Raw genomic sequence first — 13,317 nt, forward strand, 5'->3', positions numbered from 1 at the left:
TTGCCTTCAATCGGGACTTGGTTGTTGGGGGATCTGCGTCCCCGTCACTGACGGATTCGGCAAATTTGGCGACTCCTAGCCTTGCCGGGGTCCGAGAGGCCCCTGCCCTGGTGCTGACTGTCCTTCGGAACACTGCTCCAGACCACCGGGCACACAGCCAACGGGGTCCTTCCAGGAACTTCCAAACGGTCCCCCTCCAGACAGTCACCGCCGTCGCTGACCTTGCTGATCTGGCCCTACACAAAGCTGGACCTTCAGGCTTTCTTTCTCTGCTGCCACTTTACTTGCTTTCTTCCCTTTTCCACTTTTCTTCCTTCACTTTCACTTAGCTGTTCACTTTCTCACTTAGCTCCTCACTCCTGCTCCTCCCTGAGCTTAACTCTCTGTTGTTTACTCCTTCATGTCCCTCACTGGACTGCCTGGTTTTCCCGCCTCCAGAGTTGTGAGCTCCTCAGTGGGCGGAGCCAACCGCCTGGCCCACCCCCTGGTGTGCATCATCAAACTCCTGGAGGAAGGCAACAAGGATTTGTGGTTAGCATTGATGTGCCTACCTGGAGTGTGGGGTGTGGTGGTGTTGTGACCCGTGTCCCCTGGCTTGCCCAGGGCGACACATATGGGCTGCCAATAACTCCTTATTACCCCAATTTGCCAACGCACCAGGGCAAATCGGGAAGAGCCGGGTACAGTCCCAGAACTGTCGCATATAATGTATGCGACAATTCTGGGCGGCTGTTGACTGATATTGTTAGGCTGGGGGGCTCCCCATAACATGGAGCTCCCCATCCTGAGAATACCAGCCTTCAGCCGTATGGCTTTATCTGGCTGGTTTTAAAATTGGGGGGGACCGCACGCCGGTTTTTTTAATTATTTAATTATTTATTTCACTGCACAGTATAGACACGCCCACCAGCTGCTGTGATTAGGTGCAGTGAGACACCTGTCACTCAGCGTGGGGGCGTGTCTCACTGCAACCAATCATAGGCGCCGGTGGGCGGGGAAAGCAGGGAATACGAGATTGTTTAATGGGCGGCCGGCTTTTTCAAAACAGTAAAAGCCGCCGGAGCAGTGTGAATGCCGTGCAGCGCCGCGCCGGGGATTGGGGATCTTTAAATATATGAGAGAGGGCTGCTCAATTCAGTTACTCAGGGGATTAGCGGTCACCGGTGAGCCCTTCACAGGTGACCGCTAATCAGGACGCCACACAGACAGAGCCGCAGCATGACAATGAAGTCGGGTGAAGTTAACCCGAGTTCATTCTGATTGTGCGGCTCTTTCTGTGTCTGCTGTCATCTGCCATTCAGCTCTGCTACATGGCTGTATGTGTCTGCTGTCAGTGGCCATGTAGCAGAGCTGAATGGCAGATGACATAGTAAAAACGCATCTCTACACATTACACACGCTTGGCAAGTCAATAAATAAAAAAAAAAAAGGGTGCCCAATGCATACGTCACAGAACACATGATCTAAAGGATCGCACACAAAATTGATCAATTTAACATAGACTACTAACGCTCATGTGACAGCAAATGAACGGCCTACATGCAATCTCTTAAGATCCCGTATGCAACCTGGGCGTGTCACATCGCAAATGCGATTGTACAACTAATTGCAACGTGTAAAGCAGGCTTTAAGGGATACCTTAATCTGTGATCCAATCAATGTCCTATTCCACAAAAATCTTCACTTATCTTATATGTAAATAAGTTGTTCCAGGCTAAAGGATGGACAATGATCTGCACGAGAATCTGCCTCAAGATTTACCTTTATTTCTAATAAAGGGAGGAGTTACCAGTGTGAGACATGACTCTAACACAGAACATTTGATTTAAACTTTGTCTTCTCACAAACTCATTTGCTGCAGCTCTCACAGCTCTGCTGTATTGCAACAATATTGCACCACTGACTGCCTATGAGAAGGAAGCTGAAGCATTGAGAGGAGCCTGCAGATGTGTCAAAACTCTTCCATATGATCAGAACAGAAAGCAGTCTTCACAAATAACAATGGTAACACACCCTTCTATTTACAATAAGCTCTGGAGATGGATTTTCGTACAAATCAGTGTTCAGCCCATAGCCTAGAACAGCTCATTTACATGTAAGAAAAACGTGGATCTTTTTTACTAAGACATCGGATTGCAGATATTAAGGTATAATGTTATTTAGCTTCCTATGACCTACATGCCCAAATAGATGACTTAGGAAGGTTGAGCCTACTGACAGGTTCCCTTTAATTGGTGGGACAAACTACAAGGCAGAAAGTAGCGAGAACAAATCTTAATCAATACTTCATCCAAAGTAGTGTCAGATTAGGACTTAAAAGGCCTTGGGAGGATATTCTTTGAGCCGATTTGTGAAAGCCAACATGGAGCACAGCAAAGGGGTGCATAGATAGTGGAAGGGAGCAAAGTTTGGCCCTGGAGCTGAGACAGGTGCATAACAGGATCCTTCAAGCAGAGATTGTCCAAAGTGGAGTATATGTGGTGCTCTGGACAAGCCAGGACGTCACAGGTACAACAACAACAACAACACACCCCACACCCCGGCTAGGCACACCGAAGTCAAACACAAATCCTTGTTGCCTCCCTCCAGGGGCTGATGTCCACACCAGGGGGTGGGCCAGGCGGTTGGCCCCGCCCACTGAGGAGTTCACAGTACTGGAGGCGGGAAAAGGAAGGAGTTGAGAGAGATGAGTTTTGGAGAGGAGTTGAGGAGGAGTGAAGTGAAGTGGTAGTAGAGGAGACTGAAGGCGTCCGGGTGTGTGGCCCGGACGGAACAGCAAGGTTGGCAGACGGTGGTGACCGTCTGCAGGAGAGGCTGATTGGAGTGAACCGTAAGGACCGGGAACGGGCGGTGGCCCAACGGTACCGGATTGGGGAGCAAAGAGAAGCCAGCACCATTCGGCAGGGCTTACGGACCCCGACCAGGCTAGGAGTCGCCGTAAAACTGGCAAATCCATTAGCGAAGGGAACCTCTGGGGTTTCCCAGCAGTCAAGACCCGATTGAAGGCAACAGCTCACACCGTAAAGGGAAACACAGTCACTGCCAAGGCTACAGTTCCCAGGGCCAGAGCCTGCGGGCAAAAGGGGCTCCCTCAGCATCCATCCAAGCTGGGGAGCGGGTTACCGGTGGGAAGCCATTAGAACCGTAAACACAACACAGGTGCAGGGAAAGGCAGTAACCATCAACCTACCAGGAGAGCTACCGCAGCCGTCTGTGGGACCCGTCCATCCAGCAGTTTGTTTTACTGGAGACTTTGCATTCATCATTGGCTGAGTGAGTACCACCGTGCGGCACAGCGCTGCCCCCGCGACCCTGCACCTCACCAGGCCCCGTAACCCGCCTGCCATCCATCCCTACTCGCTCACCGGGCCCCGGGACAACCAACCCCCCTACCCACGGAGGGGAGAAACAACATCCAAGCTGCTCCCTGTCATCGCTCCCGGGATCCCCGTTCAGAGCAGCGGTGGTGTCACAACCTCACCACAACCGTGGGTGGTGTCACGGACAATATCCCTAAACCAAACCACCCCCTTTCACTCATGGGCGAGGAACGCCGCTCGAGTTCCCGGGATCCGGCCCATCGCTCGAGCCACCGAGCAGCAGCAGCAGCAGCCGGACCCGAGCAGTGGGTGAGCGCAGCGTCCCCTCCTCCGCCCGCGACATATACGCTTTATAGATGACCTAGGACGTATGTAGTACAGTATAACCTGGTGAAAAATGGACCAAGAGGGCTAAGCCATACAGAACTGTATTGACAGTGGCATGGCACTACAGATTGAGATATTGCTTTGGACTGACTATTGTTTGCTTAGTCTACACTATGTGTAGGACTGGAAAATGGGGACCACAGACCAATGGTGTGTCTGAAACTTCCTCTAAATGTTTTATTCTCCACCAACCCTATTGTCCACCAAAACCATAGGAAGCTAAAGAAGCAGTGTATTAATTTATTGTATGATTTCTACATCTTTTTTATGAGTAAAAAAAGGCAGTTCATTATTTAACATTTTGTGCTCATCACATTCACTTACTTTGGAAGCAGAATATATAGTATAAAGAGGGCAAGGAAAGGTACCACAGGCAGATGAAATATTCAGAATAAGACCCTTTCTCCTAAAGTAAATAGAGCAAATATGAGTGACATATTATTTACTTTATAATAGGTTGAGTTATTACTTTAAGGTCTCATTCACACATCACTGTTTAAGTCTGTATGTCAAAACATAGTACTGGTGTCATCAGTGTTTTGGATCCGTATATGGTCCATGTGTCCATTGCGTCTACTGTTTAATAGTTTTTTTTATTTTTTTTAGGGGTACTTTGCACGTTGCGACATCGTGGTCAAATCAAAAGTGACGCACATCCGGCGCCGGTAACGACGTCGCAACGTGTAAAGCCTAGAAGCACCAATAAACGATCGCAAAAGTGTCAAAAATCGGTGATCTGTGTAGTGTCGGTCATTTCCATAATTTCGCTGCAGCGACAGGTACGATGTTGTTCCTCGTTCCTGCGGCAGTACACATCGCTGTGTATGAAGCTGTAGGAGTGAGGAACATCTCCGTACCTGCGTCCCGCCTGCAATGAGGAAGGCGGGATGTTTATGTCCCGCTCATCTCCGCCCCTCCGCTTCTATGGGCCGCCTGCCGTGTGACATCGCTGTGACACCGCACGACCCGCCCCCTTAGGAAGGAGGCGAGTCGCTATCCAGAGCGACGTCGCAGGGCAGGTAAGTGCATGTGAAGCTGCCGTAGCGATAATGTTCGCTACGGCAGCTATCACAAGATATCGCATCTGCGACGGGGGCGGGGACTATCGCGCTCGGCATTGCTACAATCGGCTAGCGATGTCACAGCGTGCAAAGTACCCCTAAGATATGTATCTAAGTTGTGTAGTTTCTAAACTGTGAACTACATGCTGTATATTATGAATTTACTGCACATATTACACTATATTCAGGCTCAGACTGGTCCACCGGTGAACAGGTGAATCACCGGGTGGGCCCTTGTGCAGGAGTATGAACAGTATTTGACACAAAATACTTGATTCACTATGTACAGACAAATGCAGCATCTCATCATTCATATAAACTCCCCAGCTCATTGTATAGAGGCATAGCCAAATTTGTGAATGCAGGTAATTTAATATTTACATGTAGGTGAAAAGTGAGCTGACACTGACTATAGCACCTTCAAACAGAAGATACATTTTCAAGAAATGTACCTAAAAGTAACAGATTTTACCTTTGCTCCATCTGTGTCAGTACTAGTCTTGTCATCTAGATGAAAATACAAAAAGTAATATTCAGTATAATATATAAACATATTTATATTTATGTACTGTATTTTTCGGATTACAAAACAAACTGGAATACAAGACGCACCCCAAACTTAGAAGATGAAAACAGGAAAAAAGAATTTTTAATGTTAAAAAAGGAGGTCCATATTATAATCCTGGAGTCTATTTAATAATCTGGATATAGCTCACTGGGGGGACACGGTGGGGGTCACAGAAGGCAGGGTCACAGCTGAAGGATAGCGGCAACGGCACTGGGCTGGGAGCAGGGGGTGTTGCGGCAGTGCAATGCGGGCGCCATTTATCTCCAGGCGTTGGAAGCGATGGGCTTCAGGAAAATGGCTGCGGTGGTAGTGCACGTTCAGTCTGAGATCTTGGCCTCCACAGACATTTTCCTGAAGCCCTTCGCGTCCACTGCCTGGAGATCAATGGCGCCACATCGCACTGCCACAACACCTACCCCTCCCAGCCCTGGTCCTGCAGCATTGCACTACTCATGCTGCCACCGACAACCTTCGGCTGCGACCCCGCTTCATCCCAGCTGTACCCCATCCCTCTTTCCGGTGATCTATATCTGGATTACAAGTCTCACCCCCCATTTTCCCCCCAATTTGCAAGTTCTGTTCCCGTCTCTGACACCAGAGAATCCTCGCAGTGCACAGTGTGTGATTTCAGGATTCATAAGTCTGCAGTCACACAGAGTGAAAGCAGACTTATGGATTTAGGTTGAACAACCCCTTTAACCTCTTCCCCGGCAAACAATTTTTGCTTTTTCACTTCGCTTTTCCCTTCCTTTCTCCAAGAGTCTTAACTTTTGAGTCATGTAAAGACTTGTTTATTTTGTTGGACAAATTGTAGTTTTAAATGAGACCATTTATGCTACCATACAATCTATGTAGAAATAGGGGAAAAAAATTCTAAGTGGAGTTAAATTGTGAAAAAAAATCAATTATCATTTTTTAAATGCGTTTTAGACATTTCCTACATGGTAAAAATATACTGGTAACATGATTCTTTAGATCAGTAAGATTACGTATATTTTAATGCTTTAAAAAAATCAGAACTGTTGTTAAAAAATAATTAATTTGTATCATTATTTGCTAAGACCATCAACGTTTTTATTTTCCATTTTTGGAGTAGTAAGGGCTTGTTTTAAAGAGGTGAACTGTAGTTCTCATTTTGGTGGCCACTTTTACTTCATTTTTTGGGGGCCAACACAATGAATTAAAAATGCAATTTCATATTTTGATTTTCTACTTTTTAATTTGCTGTGTTTATCATAAAAAGCAGCCATGGGTTTTTCTAAACAGCTGCCTAGCACTCTGAAAATGAAAATGGTGGAGACCCACAAAGCAGGGTTTTCAAGTTGCCCTTTCCTCAGTTCGAAATATAATTAAGAAATGGCAGTTAATAGGAACAGTGGAGGTCAGGATAAGGTCTGGAAGACCAAGCAAAGTTTATGTGAGAGCTGCTGGTAGGATTGCAAGAGAGGCAATCCAGAACCCCCGCCTGACTGCAAAAGACCTTCAGGAAGATTTAGCAGATTCTGAAGTTGTGGTACATTGTTCTACTGTTCCGAGACACCAGCAAAATATAGCCTTCATTGAAGAGTCGTAAGAAGAAAACCTCTTCTCCCAACCTCACCAATAGGTTGAGCAGTGATATTTCCGTGATTTCGAAAGTAATGAATGAGCATTAAGGAAACTGTGTAGGCAGAGATGGGAATTTACCCAAAAATTACAGTAAATGTTTCTCTCAGATTTTTTTTATTATTTTTTAATAAATTGCATACACATATTTATGAAATATCTGTTCTAAAATACTTTGTGCACCTCGGCATTGAACAAAATTTCTATTTTCATAATTCAAAAAGTGATGTTTCCCACTGTGTAATGTTCTTACATTCATCTTTGTAATTGAAATAGACTACCATAACTACATTAAAATAATCCATGTTTTCTTAGGGGAATTTAAGGAAAGCTCAAAAATTCTAACGGTTGGAGGAAACCCATTTGTTTGCCACTTTTGATTAGTATTACTGCATGCAGTTTTAGAACAATTCTATGAATCTGTATAGGAAATTTAACAACATACTTTTCTGCTGCATCAGACATAAAATAAACTAAAACAATCTGTAGTAAGGAAACATTAATGCGCTATGTGGAAAGCTGGCCAACAATCCGATAATTTCATGTCAGCAAGACCTTATTTCAGTGATATGTAATCCATGGTGTGAACACAAAACAATTTAAATAATAAAAAAAATACATCCAAAAAAACATCGGTCTATGAAGCTTGTCAGGAGATTTGCTTGACTGACTTATCACCAGTGTAGAAGAGCAAAACTTAAAGGGGTTGTTTTCTCACTAATACATTTCTCCTCGACAGGGTGGCAGCAAATCAGTGATCTCAATGGCTGTAGCAGGGAATTACGTGTCCCACTTGGAGCCCTGAGCTCACTGATTGGCTGCTGTGCTGTTGATGTGAAGTACATACTGCAGCCAATGCCAGCCACCGGGAACAGTGGCAGAGACTCGCCGATGGACCCGGAGAAGGTGAGTGCAGCACTGTTTGTGTGGCGCCCTGGACTAGCCAGGACGTCACAGGTACTGCAACAACACACCCCACACCCCGGTTAGGAACATCTAAGTCAGACACAAATCCTTGTTGCTTCCCTCCAAGGGCTGATGTCCACACCAGGTGGGGCGGAGCCAGGTGGTTGGCCCCACCCACCGAGGAGTTCACAGTCCTGGAGGCGGGAAAAGGGTGCAGTTTTCAGTGGAGTGTAGAGCGAGAGTGAGGGAAGTAGTAGTGGAGGAACTGACTGGCCGTGTCCGGGTACGTGGCCCGGGCACAGAAACAGCAAGGTTGGCAGATGGTGGTGACAGTCTGCAGGAGAGGCCGATTGACGCACAACCGTAAGGACCGGGGACGGGCGGTGGCCCGCCGGTACCGGATCAGGGAGCGAAGAGAAGCCAGCACCATCCGGCAGGGCCTACGGACCCCAACCAGGCTAGGAGTCGCCGTAAAACCGGTGAAATCCATCAGCGACAGGAACCTCCGGGGTTTCCCAGCAATAAAGACCCGACTGAAGGCAACCGTCCAAACCGTGAGGGAGATAAAGCTACCGCCAGAGCTAGAGCTCCCAGGGCCAGAGCCTGCGGGCAAGAAGGGGCTCCCTTAGCCAACATACCGCAGGGGAGCGGGTTACCGGTGGGAAGCCATCGGGGCTGAGAACATAATACCGGTGCAGGGAGAGACAGTTACCGCCAGCCTACCGGGAGTAACCGTTGCAGCCGTCTGTGGGACTCGTCCATCCAGCCGTTTGTTTTACCAGAGACTCCGTGTGCGTTACTGGCTGAGTAAGTACCACCGTGCCGTCTGGCACTGCGCTGCCCCGCGACCCTGCACCTGGCCAAGCCCTGCAATCCACCAAACAGACAATCACTCCGGGCCCCGGGACTACCACAATCCCCCTACCCACGGAGGGGAGGAAAACATCCCAGCTGCTCCCTGTCACCGCTCCCGGGATCCCCGTACAGAGCAGCGGTAGTGCCCCTACCTCACCACACACCGTGGGTGGCGTCACAAGCAGACACCCCAAACACCAACAAAACACCCCTTTCACTTACGGGCGGGGAGCGCCGCTCGAGTCCCTGGATCCGGCCCACCGCTCGAGCCACCGAGCAGCAGCAGCAGCAGCGCCAGACCCGAGCGTGGTGAGCGCAGCGCCCCGCCGCCCGCGACAACTTGGCGTCACGAACAGGATTCGTACCGTTTTACCGGCTGGTGGAAGTGCGCCTTGTGTCCCGCCGGAGGTGTCCGGCCGAAATGTTTCGGAAGCCGCCATATTGGGCGCGAAAAGTCCCCGCTTGAGCGTCTTACCGAGCAGTGGAGGCGCGAAAGCCGAAGCTCCGCCCCTGAAGAGGAGGTACCAGAGAGACACCAAGGGGGCACGGATGGCGTCTGGCCGCATCTAGATCCTGGCTATAAAAGCAGGGACACCAGGACCCTGCGGCCATCTTTTGGTTCCTGGAGGAGGCCGCGGCAGCGATGCACCATCTGACAAGCAACACCGTAACCCCCACGCCCGGCACCGCGGCGTGGGTGGAGGTCCGGACCGCTCAGCTGCATAGCCGACTGCAGGTCCGAGTGCAGCTCCTCTTGGAGGAGTGGGAGGCCGACATGGTGGACGTGGTGGCGGCCATCCGGAGACGCGAGGTGGAGGAAGAACTGGAAGAGCGGGTAAGCGACCCACGCCCCTGTAGCCCTATAGGGTCGGCCATCGTGGCTGAGAAGCCCGGGCTGCGCCCGCTCGCCCTGCTGCCTCCCCCGCTACCCGTGCTGGCTGCTGCTGCCCCGCCACTAAGCCCGCTACCACCGCAACCGGTAACGGTACCCTGCCAATCCGCCCAGGCGGACCGACCTGCAGCCGAGGCCCGTGACCGTCCGGCGCCGCTCCCCTGGAAGATACAGAAAGCCGAGCCCGTTAGCGGAGATGCCCCGGATGCACACCCAGTGACCGTGCCTAGGCCCGAACCGACCCCGGCAGCTCGCCCTGTGCCGAAGGAGACGGAGGGCAAGCGGGAGAAGCGCCCTGTACCCATCCCCCACGCCTCGGCTGAGGCTGCGCCGGGTTTTTGCTGTGCGGCAGCATCCCAGGCCATGACACCGCGGGACTTCCCACCCCGAATGCCGGTCCTGGGCAGTGTAAAGGAGGTCTCGCGGGGCCCGACCCGTGCGCAGGGGCCTGCGATAGCCCCTTACTGGGACAGGGAGCTGACACCGCTGGGCCAGGAGATCGCGGAGAGAGAGAAGAGAAAGGCGGAGCTGGTGGCCCGCACGATAAGGGAAAAGGAGAACCTCCGCAGAGCCACCTTCCGAGTACGGGGCCCGAGGTATGAGGGGCAAGTGAGGAGGTTTGACGTCCGAAGGGGCTACGGCCTTATTTATGAACCGACAAATAGGAATAACGTTTGGAACACCATTCTAAGTCCGAACTGGGTGCAAAAACCTAAAAAATCATCACTATGGGGAGATAAGGTATGCACACCAGTGACTATGTAAGGGGAATACATGAAATAGCAGAAACTGCTGTGTGAATACTGACTTGAAAAATCCAATAGCTATATGCAAGAGTGAATATGTGAAAAATGGAATCTGCATTACTGCCATGAACATATGAATCAAGAGAAATTTAGCTCCTGAATTGATCAATGCAATAGAGCCCCAACACTACGCCAAAGTATTTCTCTACATTGGGGTCCCTAGCTTGTGTGTGTCCTCTCATGCAGTTAAAAAACCTACCGTGTATGGGAAGCTGAGACCCAGGCTATTTATGCGTATGATATGGATTGGCAATAGGTGTGGTTGGGGAGGGTCCACAAACGAAAAAATACTAACAAATAGAATGGTGTTCCAAATGTTATTCCTATTTGTTAGTATTTTTTCGTTTGTGGACCCTCCCCAACCACACCTATTGCCAATCCATATCATACGCATAAATAGCCAGGGTCTCAGCTTCCCATACACGGTAGGTTTTTTAACTGCATGAGAGGACACACACAAGCTAATTGCATTGATCAATTCAGTAGCTAAATTTCTCTTGATTCATATGTTCATGGCAGTAATGCAGATTCCATTTTTCACATATTCACTCTTGCATATAGCTATTGGATTTTTCAAGTCAGTATTCACACAGCAGTTTCTGCTATTTCATGTATTCCCCTTACATAGTCACTGGTGTGCATATCTTATCTCCCCATAGTGATGTTTTTTTAGGTTTTTGCACCCAGTTCGGACTTAGAATGGTGTTCCAAACGTTATTCCTATTTGTTAGTATTTTTTCGTTTGTGGACCCTCCCCAACCACACCTATTGCCAATCCATATCATACGCATAAATAGCCTGGGTCTCAGCTTCCCATACACGGTAGGTTTTTTAACTGCATGAGAGGACACACAAGCTAGGGACCCCAACGTAGAGAAATACTTTGGCGTAGTGTTGGGGCTCTATTGCATTGATCAATTCAGTAGCTAAATTTCTCTTGATTCATATGTTCATGGCAGTAATGCAGATTCCATTTTTCACATATTCACTCTTGCATATAGCTATTGGATTTTTCAAGTCAGTATTCACACAGCAGTTTCTGCTATTTCATGTATTCCCCTTACATAGTCACTGGTGTGCATACCTTATCTCCCCATAGTTATTTATGAACCGGGCCTGGAGGCCGAAGTTTTCATAGCCCGGAGGGACGTCAATGACCACCTGCAGGAAGATCACCCGAGCCGCAACTTGTTTCCCGGTGACCTTGTCACCTATACTCGGCACTGCGGGGAGAGGGGCTGGTTTGCCCTGAACGCTAGTGACTCGCCCACCCCAGGGCTATGGGACACCCGGTGCCGGGCTGGACTAGTCCGGTGGTAGTCAGTGGTGGCTGGGCCCGGCTCCGTGGCCCTGGTGGGTGTCAGTAGAATATGTAGCTTGCTTGTTAATGGTTGTGTTCGTGACGCCACCTGTGGTATGCGGCTAATAAGCCGCCGCTGCTGTGTGAGGCCTCCGGGATGATATTATGGCAGCTATGATGGTACTGCTCCCCACAGGTGGAGCAATGCCCGGGGCACAGTTGGTGCTTGTGAAAGTCTATGGTGCTGTGTGACTAACACGGTGCAGGGCCGACAGGCGAGGAAAGAACCAGGCACAAACAACAGTCTCTTTACCTTTTCCTCTTTTACTCTGGGAACAGTCCAGTCCTGGGAGACCGTTACAGGTGGTGATGGGGATCCGGTCGGCCTGGAAGTACTTGGGGTGATCTTTCTGGCCAGCTGAGTATGAGGCCTACTCCTGTACCTTTCTTGGTGATGATAGGACCCTGCTTCTCTGAATCCAGCAATGGCCCTCTTCGCTGCTGGGACCAATAGCACGTCCCTTCCCTCTGTAGGTGGCTGCGCAGGCCCACTCCCTGGTGCTTCTCCGCTGGGGTCCACACCGGGCCCTGATGCTGCAGCTGTACCTTGGATGTGTCTGGGCCAGGGGCTTGCAGCTCCCCTGCCCTTCGGATTCGGCTACCAGGGACGGATTTTATACCCTGGCAACCACAGACTCCGATGTCCGAGTCTCTCTGCTGCCTCTCATCTACTCCTGCTTCTCTGGGCCAAACTGCTCCAGCTCTAGGCCCCAGATTCACAGGACAGCTCACTCTGTGTCTGTTCACTTCTGCTGCTCCCTACAGACTAACTAACTCCTCCCCCAGGTCAGGCTTAAGGAAGCTCCCTGAAACTTCAGGTTCAGAGCTCCCCCTACTGGCCTGAGGGAGAAACTGCGGTGGATGTTAACTTACTGGCCAGTAGACTTCCCCATTACCTCCAGACTCAGCATTAACCCTCAGGAGGGCAATGCCGTTGTGGCGACCAGGTCCTAGGGCGCCACACTAGGCTGAGAGGAAGCCAGGAGCCTCCAGCACCAACCCAGTCCCCTCCCCCGCCAGGTGGAGCGGATCCAGAGTGATGGCAGCGGTTCCCCACCGCAAATAGTCCCCGTTGGGACCACATGCACTGTGTGATGTTCTTGATGTTGTTAAATGATTGATCTGTTGAAAAAGTAACCGATGATAAGATCGAATCAACCGAACAGTTATCTGATTTACAACCGTGATTGAACCGGCCGTTGCCGGCAACTAGTCCCCGTTGGGACCCCTTGCACCGTGCGTAAGGAACTGCTTACGGACAAGCCCGAGAACTTGCAGGGCAACCACAAACTTGTGGCGTGTAAATAAAATGTGGGCTTGATACTGTGACCGCCTCCGGAGAGGCTGATTTGGGAGGATGGGCCTGGAGGAAATGGATGGCCCAGGCCCGCCACTACCGTAACTGGTGGCATTCCTCTGGGGGTCAGGGGTCCCCCATGGACGTGGGTCCCCTGAAAGAGACCGTACCCGCTCGGGCAATTTGGTTCTGGACTGGGGCAAGGGGAGCTGCCCACTTCTTAGGGGCAGCATCAGGGCCAGGTTGTTTGGGCGGGGGGA

At 50.2% G+C, this 13,317-nt stretch overlaps 1 protein-coding gene across 1 annotated transcript in view; it reads right to left on the reverse strand.

Moving 5' to 3' along the window:
- Nucleotides 1-13,317, reverse strand: part of HSD17B3 (hydroxysteroid 17-beta dehydrogenase 3) — a 186,489-nt gene that overhangs the window by 12,964 nt on the left and 160,208 nt on the right. Inside the window, exons 7-8 of the mRNA XM_075340462.1 lie at nucleotides 5,241-5,275; nucleotides 4,032-4,113 (exon numbers count right to left, since the gene is read on the reverse strand). Coding sequence (XP_075196577.1) covers nucleotides 4,032-4,113; nucleotides 5,241-5,275 — 117 coding nt within the window. The remainder of the gene's footprint in view (nucleotides 1-4,031; nucleotides 4,114-5,240; nucleotides 5,276-13,317) is intronic.

This window comes from Anomaloglossus baeobatrachus, chromosome 1, assembly GCF_048569485.1.
Source record: "Anomaloglossus baeobatrachus isolate aAnoBae1 chromosome 1, aAnoBae1.hap1, whole genome shotgun sequence".
Classification (NCBI taxonomy): Eukaryota; Metazoa; Chordata; class Amphibia; order Anura; family Aromobatidae; genus Anomaloglossus; species Anomaloglossus baeobatrachus.